This window comes from Malania oleifera, chromosome 9 (assembly GCF_029873635.1).
Source record: "Malania oleifera isolate guangnan ecotype guangnan chromosome 9, ASM2987363v1, whole genome shotgun sequence".
In the NCBI taxonomy this organism is placed as follows: Eukaryota; Viridiplantae; Streptophyta; class Magnoliopsida; order Santalales; family Ximeniaceae; genus Malania; species Malania oleifera.
Genome location: NC_080425.1, coordinates 25,395,464 through 25,417,560, shown reverse-complemented (window position 1 = coordinate 25,417,560; position 22,097 = coordinate 25,395,464). Strand labels below are relative to the sequence as shown.

Genomic DNA, 22,097 nt, shown 5'->3' with positions numbered 1-22,097 from the left:
TGCAGCCCGATACCACATGGAGAGATAAAAGAATGATAAATAACACCCATAACAAGGAATACGATAATATTTAAATACCACACAATAAACGCAGGCAACAAGACTAGAATCTAGGATCTCTTGGTAATCGACTCTTATACCATGTTAATTTACCACTTTACCTAAAAGCTTAAGTTATTTAGGTTGTGGGCCAACAAGGTATATCAAGCTATAACACCAAACAATATCCATTGTGATGGAAATTCAAGGAGCAAATAAGGGGATTAGACCATCCAAGAGTTGTACAATTAATGAACACGCATTGTGATCCACTAGCCCTCGTGGAATGATTTGAAGAAACTGTATGTTGGGGGGGGGGGGGGAGGCAAGGGAGGAGAGAGAGAGAGAGAGGGGTTGGTAAAGATTTTTATGATGCTTTAGGACCAATTGGAACCTCTTTATGGTGCTATTCTCTATTGTACTCCCTTAACTTACTAATGTGTGGATACACAATTTAAGGTGGCAAACATTGTATCTCATCCTCATTCTGAGTTTGCTATTTCTGCATCACAGCCTCCGTTATTGCCTACTCTTAGAAAGTGAAAATCACAGGTTGGAATTGACATGCATTTTTCCATCAGAAGGGCATTAGGAAGTCTTTTTCCCTTTTGAGTGTTCTTCGCCTTCATTATTTCAAACATCACATCTTTCCACAGCACAAGTCACTCCCAATTTCAGCACCAATACTGTGTTTTCAACTGCAATTCAATCAATGATTGAGTGGTTGTAGTCTATGCTTAATGCTTCTGCTGAGATTCAGTCTCGTGCTTCTTTCTACCATTCACACAATAGGTCACGTACTTACAGTTATATCTCCAATTACTTTGATGATTCATGTTCTTCTCGTAATATAACACCAAACTTGTTTTCTATTAGCAATGGTGTTTCCCCTTCTTTTCTTATTACGATTTTCACTTATAATGGATCCCATGTTGTGTCTTTGGTTCAATTCTTCCTTCATCATCATCTACCTTTTCTATCCTATTGTCTCCTTTGTTCCACAAGTGTCTTTTAGTTTGTTGTCAATCAATCAACTTTACGAGTTGGGATTTACTGTTATGTTCTCTCCTTCTAATTGTTTGTTCATGATTGAAAGTTTAATAGTCAATTACCTCTTTACGTAAAAGCTTAGGCTATTAGGTTGTGGTCCAATAATGTATATCAAGCCTGAACACTCCCCTGCACACGTTGCCCAATTGCATGTGGAGTTAGAAATAAATGACAAGTAACACCCACCCATTACAGGGAATAAGATAGGTTTCAACAAGCACACAATACAAGGGCAATAAGACCAGAACCCAAGACCTCCTAGCAACCATAGCTTTGATACCATGTTATGCTACCATTTATCTAGAAGCTTAAGCTATTAAGTTATGGGCCAACAATGTATATTGAGCTTTAACATCTAAGTAGATTGGTTCTGGGCGTAAAATTGTCGATCTTCCATTTTGGAGAGTTTGGACATGGCAATGGATTCTTGGTTTTTAGCATTTTTATCTTTTCGTTTGGACAATAATTCTCTCTATTTTATTTATAGCATTCAAGGTCAGATGTTTGTCTAGCAAGCATTTGGGAGGATTAGTCTTGTGTGTTTTCAGAAATGCATCTATGAGCAACTTCTTTGATTGTAGTGGAATTAACCAAAATTTTAAAACTTGGACTAGATTGGCACCAGGTGACTAGAACGAGTCATCTTGTTAGTCTAGGCAGAAATGGCCTGATTGAGCAACTTGGACAAACTAGCTCAAACTGGCGGAAGTGTGTTCAATGCTAAGGGTCTGTTTGCTATCATTTCTGTTTTCTGTTTTTGTTTTTATACAGTAATGAAGCAAATTATGAAAATTCATTTGTTTACATTGACCATTTGCTGTTTCTACTGTTGGTTTCCAGCTATTTTCCAAAAACCTGAAATTTAGATATTGTGGTTTTGGCAACATGTTGCTAGAATTCTTTAATATTTAAAATTAACTTTGGTGGATTAAAGGATTCATTCTTATACATATTTTCCAATTAAAATGAAAAAAAATAATCATATAAATTTAAAATATAATTAAAATAAAAATGTCCATGTTTCAAAAAAAAACTTTAAAAATAATAAATGCCATTTAAAAAAATATTTACTATTATTCAATTGTCACGGAAAATAAGTTTGCTCTCGTAAAAGTGAACTGAAATATAATAATTAACTAAAATAATAATAATTTTATTTTTATTATAATAATTGTACTTTGTATTATTTCGAACTTTCATTATTTTAATCATATTTTTAATTGTTATTTGATTCAAGTACAAAAATGAGCATTTGTACAATCAAGTTCCAAAAATGTTTTTATTTCCAGACTTCTAGTCCTCAAGTTTATGTCCTACTCAAAAGCAATTAAGTTATTTAATGTTAAGGCTTGATATACATGTTGGCTCCCTAACAGCTTAAACTTTTAGGTAAAGCAGTATCTAAATGGTATCAGAGTTGATGGTTGCCAGGAGGTCCTGAGTTTAGTCTTGTGCCTGCATTTTTCGTTGTTTTCTTTAAAAAATTATATTATTCCCTGTAGTGGGTGTCACTCATCATTTATTTTTTTTTTCTCTCCATGTGCAATTGGGCTGCATGGGCAACAGAGTTTTAAAACTTGATATACATTGTTGGCCCATAACATAACGGGTAAGGCTTTTAGATGAAGTGGTAATCTAACAAAGAATGCAATACCTATTCTTCTATCAAATAAAGAAGACTACCATGACAATTGATTTGACTTAGAATTGAATTTCACCCATATTTTTTCTGATTTACTAGGAGTAATAATGTTTTATCATAATATGTCTTCCCCACTCCATAAAAGTATTTGGAAGGCCAAAGTTCCCTCTAAAATCAAGGGTTTATTTGGTCGGTTGTTCTTAATAGCATTAACACCAACAATCTGTTGTAGAGTAGGAGATTCTTGAAGGCACTTTCTCCTGATGTGTGCCCTTTATGTTTTGATAGTTCAGAAACAGTAACTCATCAATTTTTGCGTGGTGCTTTTGCTTGGAAAATTTGGAATAAACTTTTTGGTTTATGGGAAAGCATTGGTCTTGTCTGGAGTTGGTGGAGGATTTGCCGGCCACATTATTTTCTGGTTTGGTAGGAGTAAAGATGCCTCTGCATTGTGGAGTTTTGCGGTTCTCAGTGTTGTGGGGAATGTGGCTGGAACTAAATGCACAAATATTTCTGGGCAAAAAGTTGACTTCCTCTTTGTTATGGGATAGGATTCACCTTTTTTGCGTCATTTTTTCCTTCTTTTCTTTCTTCTTTTTGGAATAGGAAGACTTCTTGTTCTCCTTATTGTATATTCTCTCTCTTCTAATGAAATATATATATTTTTAATCTAAAAACAACATTTTATTATAACTATTGGGATTTCTCAAATTCGTATAGGAACTTTCCCCATTGGGTTCAGCTTGCCTGCATTAAGAATGCTTTAGAGAATGAAATACAAGCAGTCATAAAACAATGTAACATACTGTTTAGTCTAGTGACTATAGCTCAAAGGAAAAAAAAAAAATGAAAATAAAATAAAGAAAGAAAGAAAGAAAAGAAAATAAAACAAAACAAGAAACTTATCACCCACTGGAATAGAAATGGCTGGGAGTCCAAGAAGATTTCCTGCTATAATAAACCGCATCAGATAACCTGAAACAAGAAGACAAGTGTATAAATACTAATAGTCTAAATTATAGACCCAATGATTTGCACCAACTGCAACAGTAGAGTCACGTCTTACTCCATACATAGCATAATGTTGTCAAGTAAAATGTTCTGAAATTGATGATTGCAGCTGACTTTACAATTTAAGATACAAGGTCTTACAGAGAACATGTGTTTTTGCTGTTAGGTTGTGGGCCAACAATGCATATCAAGCTCTAACAATCCCCTGCACATGCAGCCTGACAGCATGTGACTAGAACCTAGGACCTCTTGGTAACCAGCTCTAATACCATCAAAGATTACCACTTCAACTAAAAGTTTAAGCTGTTAGGTTGTGGGGCCAACAATGTATAACAAACTTTAACATCACTACCCTATGTTTGGTCCCTTGTACTCTGAAGTCTTGACTATGAAGCATGAACTCATGGTATATTAGGTAGTAATAGCAAGTACATCAAGCTACGAGGATTGTGGTCACATTCTTTTGTTCTTAACCACACTGCTAGAGCTCAGAGCAGAATAGAAGGATTGCATGGATCAACTAACATTTGAAATACTAGCACAAATTTTGTTGCTTGTGAATAGAAATCAATAACCTTCTTCAATGGCACCTGAACTGGGAGTCTTCTTTTATTTTTTATTTTTTATTTTTTTGTCATCTGGTTTCTACTTTCTAGACATTTACAATAGAGAAAATTCTGTTTCAGAATCTGATGCAATTCCTTGGCCTGGTTCAAAAATAAAATGTTTAGAAGCATCAAGTGCTTCTGAATAATTTAAATAGTCTGTTAAAAAAGATGCAAGCATCTTGAATGCATGATAACGTTATTAACTAGGCTACACAAGAACTGTCAGTTGTCCAGGAAACCACTCAAAATGGTGATATCTTGTGTTGAAGTATTTGGTGAATTGAAAGACCTTATCACAGTGATAGGTCTCATGCTCTGTTTATAAATTATATCAAGTACATAACAATGATCATAATACCCTCACAAACTCATGCCTACTAACACAGCAATAACACATGCTAAATGACCAAAAAAAACCAGCAGCACTCACTCTCAAGCTGGAGCATGGGTATCATAAGCACCTAGCATGTTACAAATGAATTTAACACGAGAACCCTCCAAAGAATTTGTGAATTGATCTGCAAGTTGCAACTCAGACTTCATACGAGTGGTTGTAATGAGCTACTGCACAAGTTTTTCCCAAACAAAGTGAGAATCAACTTCAATATGCTTTGTTTGCTCATGGAAAACTAGGATTAGGCAATATGAATAGTAACTTGTTATCACACATCAACTCCACGAATCGAGAATGTGGAAAACCAAGTTCTTCCAACATGTTCTTTAACCAAACAAGTTCACATGTAGCGTGAGTCATAGCGCGATACTTTGACTCAACACTTGACCTAGCCACCACTTTCTGACTCTTCCAGAATAGTAAATTACCATCAATGAAAATACAATACCCAGTTATGGGTTGTTTTCCAGAAAGTAACCCAATAGCAGCTTGATTATCACACATCAACTCCATAGATCGAGAATATGAAACCAAGTTTTTCCAACATGTGCTTTATCCAAACAAGTTCACATGCAGTGCAAGCTATAGCATGATACTTTGACTCAGACTTGAGCTAGACAGTATAGTCCGTTCTTACTCTTCTAGGATACCAAGTTACCACCAACAAAAATACAATATCCCGTTGTGGATCATCTGTTGTAAGGTTGGGGATTCAACGCCGCAGTGCCTACCAATACCTCCATTGCTGCTAAAGGCATGAGAGGCTAGCAGAAAGCTGTAGTAACTATTCTGAAACAGTGCCAAAACAGGTACTGATGTGAGGATTACGTTACTATTGTGCCTAAAAATTGTCCTATGTTGAGGCTTGACATACATTGTTGGCCCACAACCTAACAACTTAAACTTTTAGGTATTAGAGTTGGTTATTAGGAGGTCCTGGGATCTAGTCTTGTTGCCTGCATTTATTGTGTGCTGTTTAAAAATATCATTGTATTCCCTGTAATGGGTGTTATTTATTGTGTGTTTATCTTCCCACATGCTGTCGGGCTGCACATGCGGGGAGTGTTGAGGCTTGATATACATTGTTGGCCCACAACCTAACAGCTTAAGCTTTAAGGTAAATTGGTAATATAACATCCTATTTGCTGGCACGACAAAATGAAAGGCCTCCACAATGGATTGATCGCATTGTACGGGCTCTACAAAATTCCAAAGAGTAATGAGTACAAGTAAATATTTCAGAATTGATGGTGATATAGAAGCCGAAGAATTCTTGGACTGGGTTGATAGTGTTAAGAGTTATTTTGAATGGAAAGATGTGATGGAAGAGAGGAAAGAGAAGCTTGTGGAAGCAAAGCTCGGGACCTGCTTTCTACTTGGTGGAAACATTATCAAAATGATCATGAGAACGGGGGGAAAAAGGAAAATCAAAAGACAGGACAAGATGAAAGAGAAGCTGATGGCTCAATTATTAGCACAAGATTATGAGCAAACCTTCTACCAAAAGGGTTCAAAACTTGAGGCAGCATGGGAATTCAGTCAAAGACTACACCCAGGAGTTCCATAGATTTTCATGGAGGTGCAATCTTGCTGAAATCGAAACTCAAATGGTTAGTCGCTATGTGAATGGTCTCAAAATGACCATACAAAACCAAGTAAGCTTGCGATCTTTATAAGGTGAGTGGTGCCTATCAGCTTGCACTAAAATTTGAGTCACAACTTACAACATGCCTAAGAAGCTTGAGACAAAACCCAGCAGTGGTGCATCAACTAGTAAGGTAGGTGGCAGCCCTGGAGGTGGTCGGACAGCTGCTTGTACATGTGCTAAGAAACCAACCAGCAGCAATAATGGGAAAGTAACCCAAGTAAACAGGAGAAAACAGTGCTGAAATTCTATAGATGTTTCGAGCTTGGGCTCAAGTCCAGTGACTTTCCAAAGAGGGCTGAAGGCAGAGTTAATTTTGTTGAAGCTCCAGAGGCTAATGGTGAAGAGAATTTAGCATTTCTTGAGGACCAAGAGCAGCAACTGGAAACTGAAAAAGATGTGGCAAAGAAGGGATTGAAGGTGATATCCTTGGTGGGGCTTTAGTCATTTGTTGTCACATTCAAACTAGATACACAGCAGGTAGAAAGCTTTGTGACTTGATAATTGATAGTGGGAGCAGTGAGAATCTGGTTTCTCAAGGCATTGTAGACAAGTTGGGATTAAAACCGAAAGACATCCACAGTCATACCAAATTATGTGGCTCAATAAACGAAGTGAGGTAATCATCTCTTCGAGATGCCTTGTTAACTTTTCAATTGGTTCCTTTAAAGAATCTGTTTATTATGATGTGGGTCCCATGGATGCATATCAGATTCTTCTTGGGTGGTCTTGGACTCTTGGCAATATGACAAAGGCACAATCCATGATGGCATCAAGAATACGTAATTCATTTTTTTTGAATGGTGGTGAGAGAAAGAAGAAACTTGTGCTGAAATCGATGAAGGATGCTGATGTTAAGAGGCAAGAAAATGGATGTTCACTTGCTCTCTTAAATAAAAGGGATTCTGCTCAATAAAGTAAGAAAAGTGGGCTGATTTACTTCCTCTTTCAAAAGGAAGGGAAGCTGCAGTTGGAGTTCCCAAATGATGTCAAGGAATTCTTAATGAGTTCAAAGGTGTGATGCCTGATGAGTTTCCTGATGGGCTCCCCTCCATGAGAGAGATACAACATCAAAAATTGCTGTTCTACTACAGGCCACATTACCTGATTTGCCACACATAAAATGTGCCCAAAGGAGCATGAAGTGCTTCAAAGGCAGGTTATGGAACTCTCAGAAAGGGATTTATTCAAGAAAGCCTAAGTCCTTGTGCTTTAACAGCTTTACTCACTCCTAAGATGGATGGAACTTGGAGAATGTGTGTGGAAAGCATACAGATTTCTTATTCCAAGATTAGATGGTATGCTTGACATGCTAGCTGGATCTCACGTTTATTCCAAGATCATAATTAGGGCTGCAGATGAGTGGAAAACAGCCTTTAAGACCAAGGAATGGCTCTATGAGTGGTTGGTGCCCTATAAGTTGTCCAATGTACCCAGAACCTTCATGAGGTTTATGAATCAGGTGCTAAGAGCTTTCTTTGTGAAGTTTGTTGTTGTTTATTTTGATGATATTTTGGTGTACAGTACAGACAAGAAAATTCATGTAATCATTTGAGGGCTATCCTACAGCTCTTGAGGCAAAATCAGCTTTATACCAGCATGAAGAAGTGCAGATTTATGGTGGACAGGTTGGACTTCCTGGGTTTCATTGTCTGGGCAAAGGGAACAGAAGTTGATCTATCAAAGATTGAAGCTATGACCAACTGGCCTACTCCAAGAACAATTACAGAGACAAGAAGTTTTCATGCTTTGCCCACATTCTACAGGAGACTTATAAGGAATTTCAGCACTATAGTTGCTCCTATCACTGTGTGTCTCAAAGGAGGGAAGTTCAATTTTGGAGGTTGAAGAGAGCTTTGAGGAAATAAAGAATATGATGACCCACGCGACAATTTTGGCCTTACAAGATTTTGGTAATCTTTTTGAAGTTGATTGTGATGCATCAAAGATTAGAATTGGGGCTATCTTGAGTCAAGAAGACCAGTGGCTTGTTACAGCAAGAAACTCAACAAGGCTCGACAAAACTACTCATTTTATGCTATAATTCAAACATTGAAATTTTGGTGGCACTATTTTATCCAAAGGGAATTATTCTGAATTCTGACCACGAGGCCTTGAGATATCTCAATTCTTAAAAGAAGCTAAGAGCATGCTAAATGGGTGGCATTCTTGCAGGAGTACACTTTCACATTGAAACATAAGGCTGGTTTGCAAACTAAGGTGGCAGATGCATTGAGTAGAAGGGCTTATTTGCTAAAACAATATGGCTACTGATGTTGCGGGTTGGATCTGATCAATGAACAATACAAACAATACCCTCATTTTCTTGAAATTATTGAGAAATTTGCAGCTAGGGATCATGATGTGTGTGAAAAATTCGTGGTGAAAGATAGGTGAGTGTTCAAGGATGTCAAGAGACGCATTCCCCAAGGTTTGTTAAGGGAATACTTGATTTCTGAATTGCATGGGGGAGGTTTTGGAGGTCATTTTGGCAAGGATAAAACACTAAATGTAGTGGCTGAAAGGTAATTTTGGCCTTCCATGCACCGAGATGTGTATAAGCATGTTGATTGGTGTTGCAATTGCCAAGTTTCAAAGGGGAAGCAGTAGAATACAGGTCTTTACACTCCTTCACTAGTACCTACAGCCCCCTGGGTTGATGTTAGCATGTATTTTGTGCTCAGATTGCCACGAAAAACTCAGTGTGTTCACTCCATCTTTGTGGTTGTGGATAGGTTTTCAAAGATGGCTCACTTTATTGCATGCAAGAAGACTTTGGATGCAACACATGTGGCAATTCTTTTCTTTGGAGAAGTGGCCAGATTACATAGGGTACCAATCAAGATACAAAGTTCCTTAGTCATTTCTGGAAGACCTTATGGAAGTTATTGATTATAAAATTGCAGTACAACAGAGCCTATCACCCTCAAACAGAAAGGAAAATGGAAGTGGTGAATAGAAGTTTGGGAAATTTGTTGCAGTGCCTTGCAAAGTATAGAATTGGGAAATGGGATTTGATTCTAACCCAAGCTGAATTTGCATATAATAGCATCATCAACAGATCAAAGGGTCAAATTCATTTTCAGGGGGTGTACGGTAGAAATCCTAATCAGGTTGTTGACCTTGTGGATGTCTCTAAGCAGTCAAGGCCTAGTGATGATGCTATTGCTTATGCTGAAAATTTAAAAGAGGTCGAAGAAAGAGTCCAAAGGAGGCTTGAAAGTGTGAACAACTCTACAAGGAAGCTGTTAATCAATATATGCAGTTCAAGAAGTATCAAGTTGGTGATTGAATGATGGTTTTCATTCAGAAACAGAGACTTCCAGCAGGCACTTACCACCATGGTCTTAAATTTCCACAAAATTGTCGAAATTTCCATTGAAATTTCCAATTTCCGTCACCCTCAAAATTGAAATGGCAGTCGATTTCCGTCTTGCATAATTTCCGTCGAAATCTCAACAAATCATCCGAAATTTATCAAAATCTCAAAATTTTAGAGAAACTTGTCAAATTTTGAACTATGCAACGAAATTTCCTCGAAATTCAAATGAGGAATTTAGGAGTGAAATTAAATTTCTCTTTTAATTTATTTTATTTATTTTTATCGAAACAAATGATTATTACAAGTGCTTTTGAAATTATATGAAAAAAAAAAACTTACAACAACATTTTATTTAACCATTCACTTCTAAATTATCATTATTTGTATAATAAATAATATTTGAATGATTTATGAATTTCATTTGTATTAATTGATTCACTAAATATGTTTAATGTACATTATCTTACAAATTTGTTTGACGCACATATTATATTACAACTTCTTCACCTTATACACAGCATAGATGTATTTACTTGTAATATATTAGTCCTAAAACTTACCTTATTATGTCTATTAATCATTTCTAAAGCTTCATAAAAGAATTCCATGTTATACTATTGATTTTCATTATTTTTTCAAATCAAAATCGAAATCAAAATCAAAATTTCTGTTGAAATTTCCATACTTTTGGAGCTTCGAAATTAGAGTCGAAATCGAAATTTAAGACCTTGCTTATCACAAGTTGAAAAGTCAAAATATTGGACCATGCAAAGTTCTGTGCAAATTTGGTGAAAATGCCTATGAAGTTGAACTCCCTCATGGCTTGCATACATCACCAATTTTAATCTGGCTGATTTGTACTCATTCCAGGGTGACATACAAAGTGTTGAGTGCAAGAACCCCACCAAAGTCACTTCTAGCAAGGCAGAAAAAATTGATGATGTCATACATGTGAGAGGCAAAGGCTAGGGCTGGAATTTATTTCAAATTCTAGGTAAAATGGGCTGGCAGACCTAATTATGATAATTCATAGATTAGCGAGGAGGAATTCATGAAGATTGACCTTGGCATGTGCTGTACAAGAAAGATGACAATTTGCATTTCACACGGGGAGAATGATGCAATTCTGCAATCTTAATTTAATTTTCTGTTTATGTCAAGTGTTATCATTTAGTGCTAGGAGTATTTTTGTAATTCTGAATTTTGGGGCTTTTTTTTTTTTGTCAAATTAGCTTGGCGGGCAGGTTAATTTGTAATATTCAAGGGTATTTTCGTGATGGGAGTTATTTTTTATGGGGTTTAGAAGATAAGTGGTTTCAAGAGGGGGTTACGTGCAAAATAGGAATTGCCTTCTCTAGGAAGCCTTAGGTTTAGTACAAATAGAAGTGGTCAGCCACTTTTCCCGGTGGTTTTTGGCATTTATCTTTGAGAAGACTTCTCTCAAGAGCTCAGCTCTAGACCAACTAGAGTTTTGAAGATTTAAAGGCTAGGGTTTTCAAGATTTGACCCCATAGCATCAACCAGTCCCTCCAACGCTGCTAAAGGCACAAGTGGCTAGTAGAAAGTCACTGTTACCATTCTTAAACAGTGTCAAAACAGGTACTGATTTGAGGATTATGTTGCTGTTGTGCCTAGTAACTGTCTTATTTACTGAACTGAAATCTCTTTATTATGTTAAGATTTAGTAGTTACTTGAGTCAAAGAAGGTTGCTAAGACACTATTCTAAAATCTCAATCCTCACTCTTGACTTTTTCTTATATTCCTATAATTTACATAATTTTCAATGATTTATTGAACTGTCATATTACCATTTTGTTAGTATTCTATCTTTTATTGCTCTTCCTACATTTATTTCTGACGCCTTATCCATTCTACCTGGAGGACTGTAATGGTTGATTAGATGTATGCATTACAGGATAATGATGATAGGAACTGTCAGCTCTTCCTCCTGAAAAATCTGTGGTTGGTTGTTTCTAGGCGTATGCAATGGAATTCAATCCTGATGGTTCCGTGACTCATTTGAAGGCCTGCCATGTTGCTATGGGATATACTCAAGTGTATGGTTTAGATTACGATTGGGATTGTTCTCACACATTCTCCCTAGCCACCAAACTTGCCTCAATTTGTTTGTTCATCTCCTTAGACACAACTTGCTATTGGCCTTTGCATCAATTAGATGGGAAGCATGCCTTTACGCATGTTGATCTTGAAGAAGAGGTTTATATAGAGCAACCACTTGGATTAGTTGTGCAAAGGGAGTAGTTGGGTTAGGGAATTCGCGTATGGTTTGAAGCAGTCTCCTAGTGCGTTTTGATCGTCAACGCCGTAGTACCTGAGTTTGGTCTTCAGCAATGTAAGGTAGATCATGTTGTATTTTATCATCATATAGCTTTTAGGTAGGATTCTTCTTGTTGTGCATGTGGATGATATTGTGATGACTGGTGATCATGGATTGATGATCAAGGTATCCAGTGCTTGAAGCATTTTCTACAAATTAAATTTCAAACCAAAGCTTGAAATACTTCTTGGATATCAATGTCATATAGGGACTGTCTTGTCACATAACATGCACTTTCTAGACTAGATGCAGGCAACCTGTTGGAAAGTTGAACTATCTCACAGTCACTCGACTATATATCTTCTGCAACAACTGTTGCGAGCCATTTTGATTTCTTTGAGAATAAGCAGCCAGGATACAGTCATTTGTATCTTCAAATACCATAAATGTGCACACAGTAGAGGTCCCTTATATTTCACACTTATGTTCATGCATATATTGACGCAGATTGGGTTGGCCACCTAAGATCCACAACCGATATTGTGTTTTTGTTGGTGGTAACTTGGTATTGTGGAAGAGTAAGAAACAAAGTGTGCTAGCCAATGTTAAGTCAGAGTAATGGGTCATTACCCATGCTACATGTGAACTTGTTTGGCTAAAGAACATATTGGAAGAACTTGCATTTCCACATTCTCAGCCAATGGAGTTGACATGTGATAATCAAACTGCCATTCATATTGCCTCCAACCTAGGCTTCCATGAGCAAACAAAAATTGAAGTTCGTTGTCACTTTGTTTGGGAGAAACTTGTCCAAAAGCTCATAAAAACCATTCATTTGAAGTCTATATTCCAACTTTCTGATTTATTCACTAAAGCCATAGATGTTGCTTGTGTTGAATTCAATTATGACAAATTAGGAGGATATGATACCTATGCTTGAGCTTGAGGGGCAGTGTAACTAGTTAATTTAGTTATTTAGCATTATTGCATTGCTAGAAAGTGTCCATTATAGTGCATGGGTTAGAAGGGGTATTATGGTCATTGTTAGGTACTTGGCACATGTTATAAATAAACAAAAACAAACAAATCATTGTGCTTGGGTCTTCCAACTTACACAATACTTCAATAGCTTTATAATGATAATATTGTTTTTTTGTAAGCTATTATATTCGTATACTACGACCACTCTGTTCCTGCCTTATTCCTCTCCATGAACCAAACATAAATAATATTGACAACTTTGAAATTTAGCTCACGTAACATTTTAAGAACATCTTAGGAACTTTCTTTTTTTTTTTTTAAAGATTCTTTTAGATGTCTTGAACCTTTTTGACATCAGTAGCATAATGGGATACATGGCCTTAAATTTCAATGAAATCATAAAATTTCCCATTGAAAGATTCCCTTTCAACCACCCTTGAAATTGAAATGACAGTCAATTTCTACCTTTCAAAATTTTGGTTGAAATTTTTACGATCAACTGAAATTTATGGAACTCCTGGAATTTCAGCAATATTTTAAATAATTTGAACATGGAACAAACTTCAATTGAAATTGAAATGTGAAATTCGGAGCCCAAAAACTGAAATTTCTCTCAATAAATCTTCTGTTTTATTGAGAATAAAGACTATTACAATGAAGAATATGAATGATTAGTTTCAACTCTTGATATTTTGATGCAAAATTGAACTTAGATATTAGCAAGGACTAAAATTTTGATTTTGATGGAAATTTTAAGGGTCACAATATAAAGAATTTTGATAGAACTTTCAATTTAATGGAACAACAGAAACTTCAAGTAAATCATGGAAAATATGAAAGAAACTCTCGAAAACATTAAAATATATCACTGTGAATAATTTAGAACCAAAATGAAAAGCTGCATTTTACCTATTTCAGATTTTAATTTAAATTTCAAGTCTTTGCAAAAGGACCAAGTCGAAATTACTGAATTAAATACCATGGCTTTTAGCTACAACATTTCATTCAATCCTTTAATTTTTAAATAGTTGTATCTGTATAATAACAAATGTTTAACTGATTAACAAATTTCATTTCTATTAAGTGAATATGCTTGATATGATCCTAGAATTACTCCCAGATATCTTTCTCATTGATGTATTATATATACAATGTTTTAGCTCTAAATCTTGCATTGTTATGTCTATTAACAATTTTTGAAACTAATTTCCATCACTTTTAAAAATCGGAATCTAAATGGACATCAACATTAGAATTTCCATCAAAATTTATATTCTTTTGAAGCCTCCAAGTTTTAGTCGAAAACAATATTTAAACCTTGGTTTAAACAGACCAAATTATTTAATACAGTTCAAAAACTTTCTCAGACTATATTATAGTTTTTTTTATAGAAAAGAAGAAACTTTATTGCAGAGGAGAATACACAAAAAGGAGCATAAGAAATCCTCCTAACAGAAGATGAGAACCAGAAAAGAAGAAACAGAGGAACCATCGAAAGAAAACTGCCCGATCATGCTGAAGAGCAGAAAAGACAACCCTTTAAAACAACCAGTTGTAAAAGCCCACAATGATGCCATATACTGCAGCCTATCCCAAAGCATAGAGCAAGACGTCTTTTTCCCCCATGAAAATATGAACATTCCTCTCCAAACAAATACCCCACAAGATAGCAAACAGACCACAACTCCACCATGCAGAACCATCTCTACTCCTTCCAAAACCTCTAAAAGAGATGGTCAACAAATCCACCAATGACTTGGACAAACACAACTCTCCTCACACAATCCAAATAGATTGTTCCAAACCCTCCAAGGAATTGAACAATGAACAAACATTTGAGAACCCAGATTCTGAATTTTAGCATAGTGAACAAACATCTGGAGACAGAAGGAGCCTTAAAAGGCCACCAACTCTGCAACGCATTGTTAATGTTAGCTCCATCAAGAACAACTAACCAAGTAAAAGCCTTAATCCCAGAGAGGAGTTTGCCAAATGACACAATGAAGCGGGAAAAACATATTTTCAAGGATAAAAATCTCCAAAAGAAAACACTCCTTTCTAACAGGGACAAATTCCTCCCACCAAGCATAACAAAGAAGACAGCTCCAACACCTCCCCATCAGTAAGAGGCGTGCAAAAACGAAAAACCCAAGGTGCTCATCCCAACTGAATTAAAAAAGGACACAGGTTCTCAAAAGAACATCTTAGTGCAATATTAGCAACCACCCACTACCCTACATGCCAAATTTGCTTCTAGTAACTATGTGCTAAGGGAGTTTTCCTCTAAGGGAAAATGCCAAGCCATTTATCTATTAAATAAAGACACCAAATTCTGAAGAACTAAACCCCCTCCCATTTAGACGTGCAAACAAGAACCCAACTAACCAAATGATCCCTTTACTCCCCCACCCTAGACCAAAGAAAATCTTCCATCACTCTCTCAGTATTTCTAGCTACACCACAGGAATCTTAAAAATAGACAAGACATAGAGAGGGATACTAGAAAAATCAGCCTGAATTGGGGTGATCCTCCCACCTAGAGCTAACCTTTTGGACACCTTATCCAATCCCAAAGCCCAACCAACGTAGGATTACCACACAAAGGCAGTACTAAATAAGTAAAAGCCATTTTTTGTGTAATTCCTACAGTGTCTCCCTCTGAGCATAACTGCAAGGGGGAAAAAATGTGCCTTATGGCTGCAATTGAACAAACATGGGTACCTTAGTAACGCTACAATACTCAACCTATTAAATTAGACCCTATAGAGCAGCCATTTGAAAAGGGGGTGGGAAAAATGTTTGTCAAGTCATTAATATCTTCTTTGATAGGGGGAAAACAATTTCACTCAGGTTCAAATTTGTTATTGGACAAATTAGAAGTGTTGTAGAATCGCGATGTAGAACAACATTGGAAAATTAAATCCAAATAGGCTATCTCACTTACTCTAAAGTGCCTCCTCCAATATGACAGGAAGTCCTAATCTATTTCAGTCCTTGAATCCCACTATACTCCAAGATTATTCTTGCTAATGGTTTGATTAACTAATTTCTCATTGTGGTAATATTCCTTTGTTTCCTTCCTTTCCTCTTTCCTTAGTGTTCTATGTGCATAAATTTCCCTTTGACATGTAATCAATTAGTCAAGTAACCAAATCTCAAAACTATTCCATAACCTTGTTTCCTTCTCATTAGGAAGAAGTGAATGGTGGGCTTCAGAAGGAAGTCATGTACTATTTTGATGGTGGTGATGATAGATCACATTCTTGTCATATGCTTCAATTTCTACTCATGGTGTTTCCTTGGATCAGCGGCACGCTCATTTGGGCCATCCATTCCTTCAAAAACTACAAGAAGTTTTTCCCAAATCTATTTCTTGTTGAGTGTTTTGCATGCCAGCTTTGAAAGCATACTAGACTCCTTTTCTGTCTAGGATCGAGTCTTACAATACATCATTATTTTCTTTCATTCTTTCAGATATTAGGATCTATGCACATTCAAGAAATTGACTAGTCATTAATATTTAGTGTTCTTTGTGGATGATTTTTCCCCTACGCCTGGATATATTTGTTAAAAGAGAGGTCTAAATTTCTTAATGTATTTACTCAATTTTACCATGAAACAAAAACTCAGTTTGGCATTGTATTTAAAATTTTCCATTTGATAATGCACTTGAATTTGTCCGACCTTGAGTCTTTTTTTCTTAGCCAAAGGGATCATTCATCAAACATCATGTTTACACAGCCTTCATCATAATGGAGTGCTTAAATAGAAGAATAGACATTTACTTTATAAGATTTCCACTTTTTCTCATGCATGTTCTTAAAACCCTTCTTAGAATTTCAATTTAATAGAATGCTTTTAAGTTTTATAAGGGGACAAATTCCCTTCTCCATTGTATATCTAGAAACATCCATGTTCTCTATGTGCCTCATGTCATTGGGTGCACATCTTTTGTTCATGTTCAATATTCTGCTCAAGACAAGTTCTCTCCTCGTGCTATTAAATGTGTCTTTGTTAGGTACTCAAGAACTCAAAGGATATAGATGTTATCGTCCCAGACTTGTAGGAAATATGTTGGTGCAGATGTTACCTTTTCTTAGGGGACACCTTATTTCTCTAGTGTTGGGTTTCCTTGGATGAGTCTACGTTGATTCCATCAATTTCTTATTCCTCCTCACGTTGATCCTCTTGTTCATACCCTTATCCATTTGGAGAGAACTTATGCTCCTCTTCCAAATCCATTGATTACTCAAAGAAACACTCGAGGGTTTATAAGCGACAAAAAGTAAGCACAGACATCAATACCACCATGCATGTGCCTATTTTGCCCTTTACTGTTTTGACTTCCAATTCTACAGATGAATCCAAATATGACTTGGATTTTCCAATCTCTTTTGATTGATCTTCCTCTTGGTAAGGAGCTGGTTAGGTGTTGTTAGGTTTACACCATGAAATATCTTCCTAACAACTCTATCGAAAGGCTCAAGGCTTGATTGTTTGCAAAGGGTACACCCAAATATATGGCATTGATTATTATGATACCTTCTCTCCTATTGCTCGACTAAATTTTGTCTTGTATTGATCTTGTTGACAGTTAATTTTGGTTGACCCTTATGCATGTCTGTGAAGACTTTCAAGAAGAGATACACGTGGAACAGCCTCCTAGGAGGGGGGTTGGTGGGGTGGGGGTACAGTATGTAGGTTGCATAAGGCTATTTATAGTCTTAAGCTGTCTCTCAAGCTTGGTTTGAAAAATTTAGCATGGTGGTCCCTACATTTGGTTTTATCTTATGCTACATTAATCATTTGGCCTTTTTTTGAAAAAAAGGGGATAGATGTGGCACTTCTTGTAGTTTATGATGACATCAACTCAAGGACTAAGGTACTTTCTTTGTATTGAGATTGTATGGTGTAAGAATGGTTAAATATGTCTTAGAGAAAATATATATCTTGGATTAGCTAAGTGGAACTGTTACATTGGGAGCTATACCACTTGATACTTCTATGCATCCCAACACGAAGTTGTCTAGGGATGGTGACTGATCTTTGGAGGCAAACATCATTATAGGCAATCGGTTGGAAACTTGATCTAGTCAACCATCACGAGGCCTAACATTTTCTTTGTTGCAGGGGTAGCAAGTTAGTTTAACAACCACTCCGGGATGTTGCTTGTAGGATTCTAGGTATCTCAAAGGCTCCCATAGCAAAGGTTTGATATATAAATGTAGTACAAAATTGTGAGATCATGGGATACTCCAATGTAGATTGGGTTTGCTCTATTAGTGAGACTCCATCAACTTTCGGAGCAAAAGCAAGATGCTACCGTCACATTTTTTTTCTTCTTATACCAAAAGAAGAAATTTCATTGATAGATAAATAATATATACGAAGGAGAATAAGACTAGAAAGTATAGGACAAACTAGAATGAAAATACATACATACATACATACATACATATATATATATATACATACATACATACATACATACATATATATGTAGCAAAGGAAATAAAACCACTTCTTCAATAATCAAGCCATCAGATTGCGCCAATCTGCTACCATCACAATGCTTCACTTGAGTGTGGATCAGATCCATGGCGGTCAAGAGGAGAGAAGTAGCTGCTCCGAAAACAGAAGAGAAAGAGGTGGTATAGGAAAAGTGAGTCTCTAAAGAATCAACAAATATTCTAGAGGGAGATTATTCTCTTGTAGAAGAGAGGATCATTAGTGGGCGTTTTATCGTCGATGAAATAGGGAGAGTTTCCTTTAAAAATCATAACTTTTGTGAGGCTGAAATTCAAGATTTTATTGCTGGTTTGGAGGTAATTCAGTTGATAAGGGAGTAAATTCAGATAATTTGAGGAGTCAAAAGGTTTATGCTTGCCTCAAGGAAGTGCAAGTGGGTTTTGAAATAAGAAAAAATTTTGAAGAAAACTGAAATCCTTTTGGTGCGAAAAAGAAGATTCTTAAGAGAGATTCAAAAAGTGTTTTTAAGTATAGTGGAGGAGCGAATTGGTGAGAAGGCCAACACTTTCAAGGATAAAAAGAGGTGGGGGATATATCGAAGGATGATAGTGTAGGCAGTAGTGTATTTGAATGTTATAGGGATTTACTTTTGGATGAAATTTGGGATCAGTGTAGTTATTCTTCTGACTCTTCTTCTGATAACCTTGGAGACCTATCTTATGTGCTGCCGTCTCCACTAGAGCGTTTCTATGGAATTACATTTTTGAGGATGATGACTCAAATAAAAAGCAAAAGGTTAGTGACGGAATACTGCTCACCCAGTTCCAGAAATCTCTAGGAAGGACCTTTAAGCTCATATTTTATGGGATAATTTGAGCCTCAAATTGTCTAATTGTGAAGGTAATGAAATTTGTCTTGATAGTGGTAAATCTAAGGTGAATAAGGGTCGGAGGGAATTAACTAATTTGAAGTGTTTGGTGAACTATTATAGGAAGGGCTTAAAAAGGGGTTTTCTTGGTTCATCTCATTTATTTATTTATTTATTTTTATATTTTATTTCTTATTTATTTTTGTTTTTGATTCATGTTTTCAATTTATTTTTGAGGATTTAGCATCCTCGTGCTAAATCCTAGTTTGCCCCTTCACCAGACCCCGCATATGCGGGAGCTTTGTGCAACAGGCTGTCCCCTTTCTAGTATCCTTGCTTTGATTGTATTTTCTCACTCTTAATATATTTTATTTATTTATTGAAAAATGATTCCAGGTCTACTGTATACTGTACTTTGCAGGAGGTAATCTTGTTACTTGGCATAGCAAGTAACCAACTACAATAGGCAAGATCTAGTGTTACAGCAGAGCTGTGGCTCATACTCTGATTGAACCAATGTGTTGAAGTCTCTTGTGTCAGATTTGGGGCTTTTGGTAACAAAGCCAATATTTTTTGAGATAATCTGGCTGCCATTTATATTGCAAACAACCCAGTGTTCTTGAGAGGACATAGCACATCAAAATTGACAGTCACTTTGTGAGAGATGTTGTGCTGAAGAAGGTTGTAAGCACTCCATCTTTTCAATCTGTGGATCAATGAAGCAATGTTCACCAAGGCTTTATTTAAGCCTGCTCTGTCTCATGGTTGTAACGAGCTGGGTTTAAATGAAATTTATACACTTATGGCTTAAGGGGGATTGTTAGAAGAAAATAGGTTATTTTTAGTAATTATGTAGTCTGAATGGGGGTATTTTTGTCTTTCATATTTTTATATTATTGATATATGAGAGGACAGACCTAGAGCTGTACTCCAAACTCCGGGAAAACTATTGCCTGGCTTTTTCTTTTTTTCTTCTTTTAATCTCTAACTCTTAAGTGCTGCATTTTCTTTGCTGGATCTTCAACATATTTCAGATCTACAACAAATATATTGTGATAATCAAGCTACCATTTTAATTTGCTAGCGACCCATTGTTTCATGAGAGGAAGAAGCACATCAAAGATGACTGTCATTTGTGAGGGATACTGTGCTGAAGAGGGTTGTGAGGACTCCATTGGTGAAGTCTCCTCATCAATTATTGTTTTCATCAAGATTTTATTTTGTCTGCCTTGTCTAATGGTTTTGACAAGTTGGTGTTAGATGATTTTTATACGCCTCCATATTGAGGGGTAGTGTAGAAGAGAATGTGTTATTTTAGTAATTCGATGGTGTGAATGGCGGTTTTTTTGTCCTCTTGCCTTATTTTATTATTAATATATAAGAAGGCAGACTTGAGCTTTATGTATGCTAGAGGAAACTGCAGACTGGACTCTCTCTCTTTCCTCTCTTCTTTTCTTTTGTGTCACTAACCCTAGGTGTTTCATTTTTGTTAAAGCTTGATACATATTGTTGCCCCACAACCTAATAGCTTAAGATTTAAGATAATGTGGTAATCTAACATGGTGTCAGAGCTGGTTACTAGGAGGTTTTGGGTTCTAGTCTTGTTATTGGTGTTTATTGTGCGGTATTTAAAAAAATTACTGTATTCCTTGTAATGGGTGTTATTATCGTGTGTTTATCTCTCCATGCATTATTGGGCTGCATGTGCAGGGGAGTGTTAAATTGATATACATTGTTAGCCCACAACCTAAAAGCTTAAGCTTTTAGGTAAAGTGGTTGTCTAACAATTTTCTTCAAATCTTCAATTTAATTTAGAATTACAACAAAAAGTTTATACCAAAGCATTTTTTATGTGTTCAGCACATATTGGACAAAAATCAGGTAAGCGTCTAAAACCATTTTTTGGGTACGTCGTGTGCACAAAGGCGCTGAGGACAAGAAAAATCCCCCCTCGCTTAGATAAAAGAAAAAAGAGAGTCGAACCATAGTTGGATTTGGCCAAGAATAAGACAAATGTATTTAGTATCACATGTTTTTATATTCCTACACTTTAACTGTTTAAGGAGCCAATATACTGAAATTCGTAACTAGTAATAGTTACAACTTTTATTTTATTTTCAAATTCTAGGCTTGCCATAACACCAAGCCCAAACTAATTTGTAATAGTTATAATCAATTTTTTATTTTATTTTCAAATGCTAAGGATTCCCATAATGGCATGTGCAAATAGAAAAATAGAGATCTTCCCGCTTTTTATTGAAGCCCAATATAGTGACAATCAACAAGGTTCATACAACAAGCAAAGCAATTTTAATATTTAAAAAAAATAAATAAATAAATAAGAAAGCAATGCATTTTGAAAAACCTGATTGAAAGGCACATTTTAAATGGTGAAAGGTTCAAGATTTCAATATAATAGCCTTCATTTTCCATATATGGAAAACCAACAACAAGACTGTGCTAAGCCCTTGTCAAGGTAATTATTAGTTTCTTGTATAGTTGATATAGTTCCCCTAAGGAGCCCCCAGTGGCTTGAGCATGAGATCCATGTTGAAGGTCTAAATTTCAAACCTTGGGAGAAGCCAGGGAGTGGTACAGAATGGGGGATGGCCCATCCAATTTTGTTGCCTGGGCCCAATGAACCTCCCAGTGGATAAAGAAAATATACGGTTGATGTAAAAACTTGAAGATATTAATAGTGACGACACATTAACTTAACAATTCCAAAAATAGCTAGACATAACACCAAGGTAAAGCTTTGAGGCCCTCGGTATCACAACCAGTTAGAA

The 22,097-nt window shown here is 36.1% G+C and overlaps 1 protein-coding gene across 3 annotated transcripts in view; it reads right to left on the bottom strand.

The window, feature by feature from the left end:
- LOC131163994 (fatty acid amide hydrolase) overlaps positions 1 to 22,097 on the bottom strand; it is a 79,307-nt gene that overhangs the window by 1,604 nt on the left and 55,606 nt on the right. For all 3 annotated transcript variants that reach the window (XM_058120865.1, XM_058120866.1, XM_058120867.1), the window contains exon 19: positions 3,645 to 3,706. In XM_058120865.1, the coding sequence (XP_057976848.1) occupies positions 3,645 to 3,706 (62 nt within the window). The remainder of the gene's footprint in view (positions 1 to 3,644; positions 3,707 to 22,097) is intronic.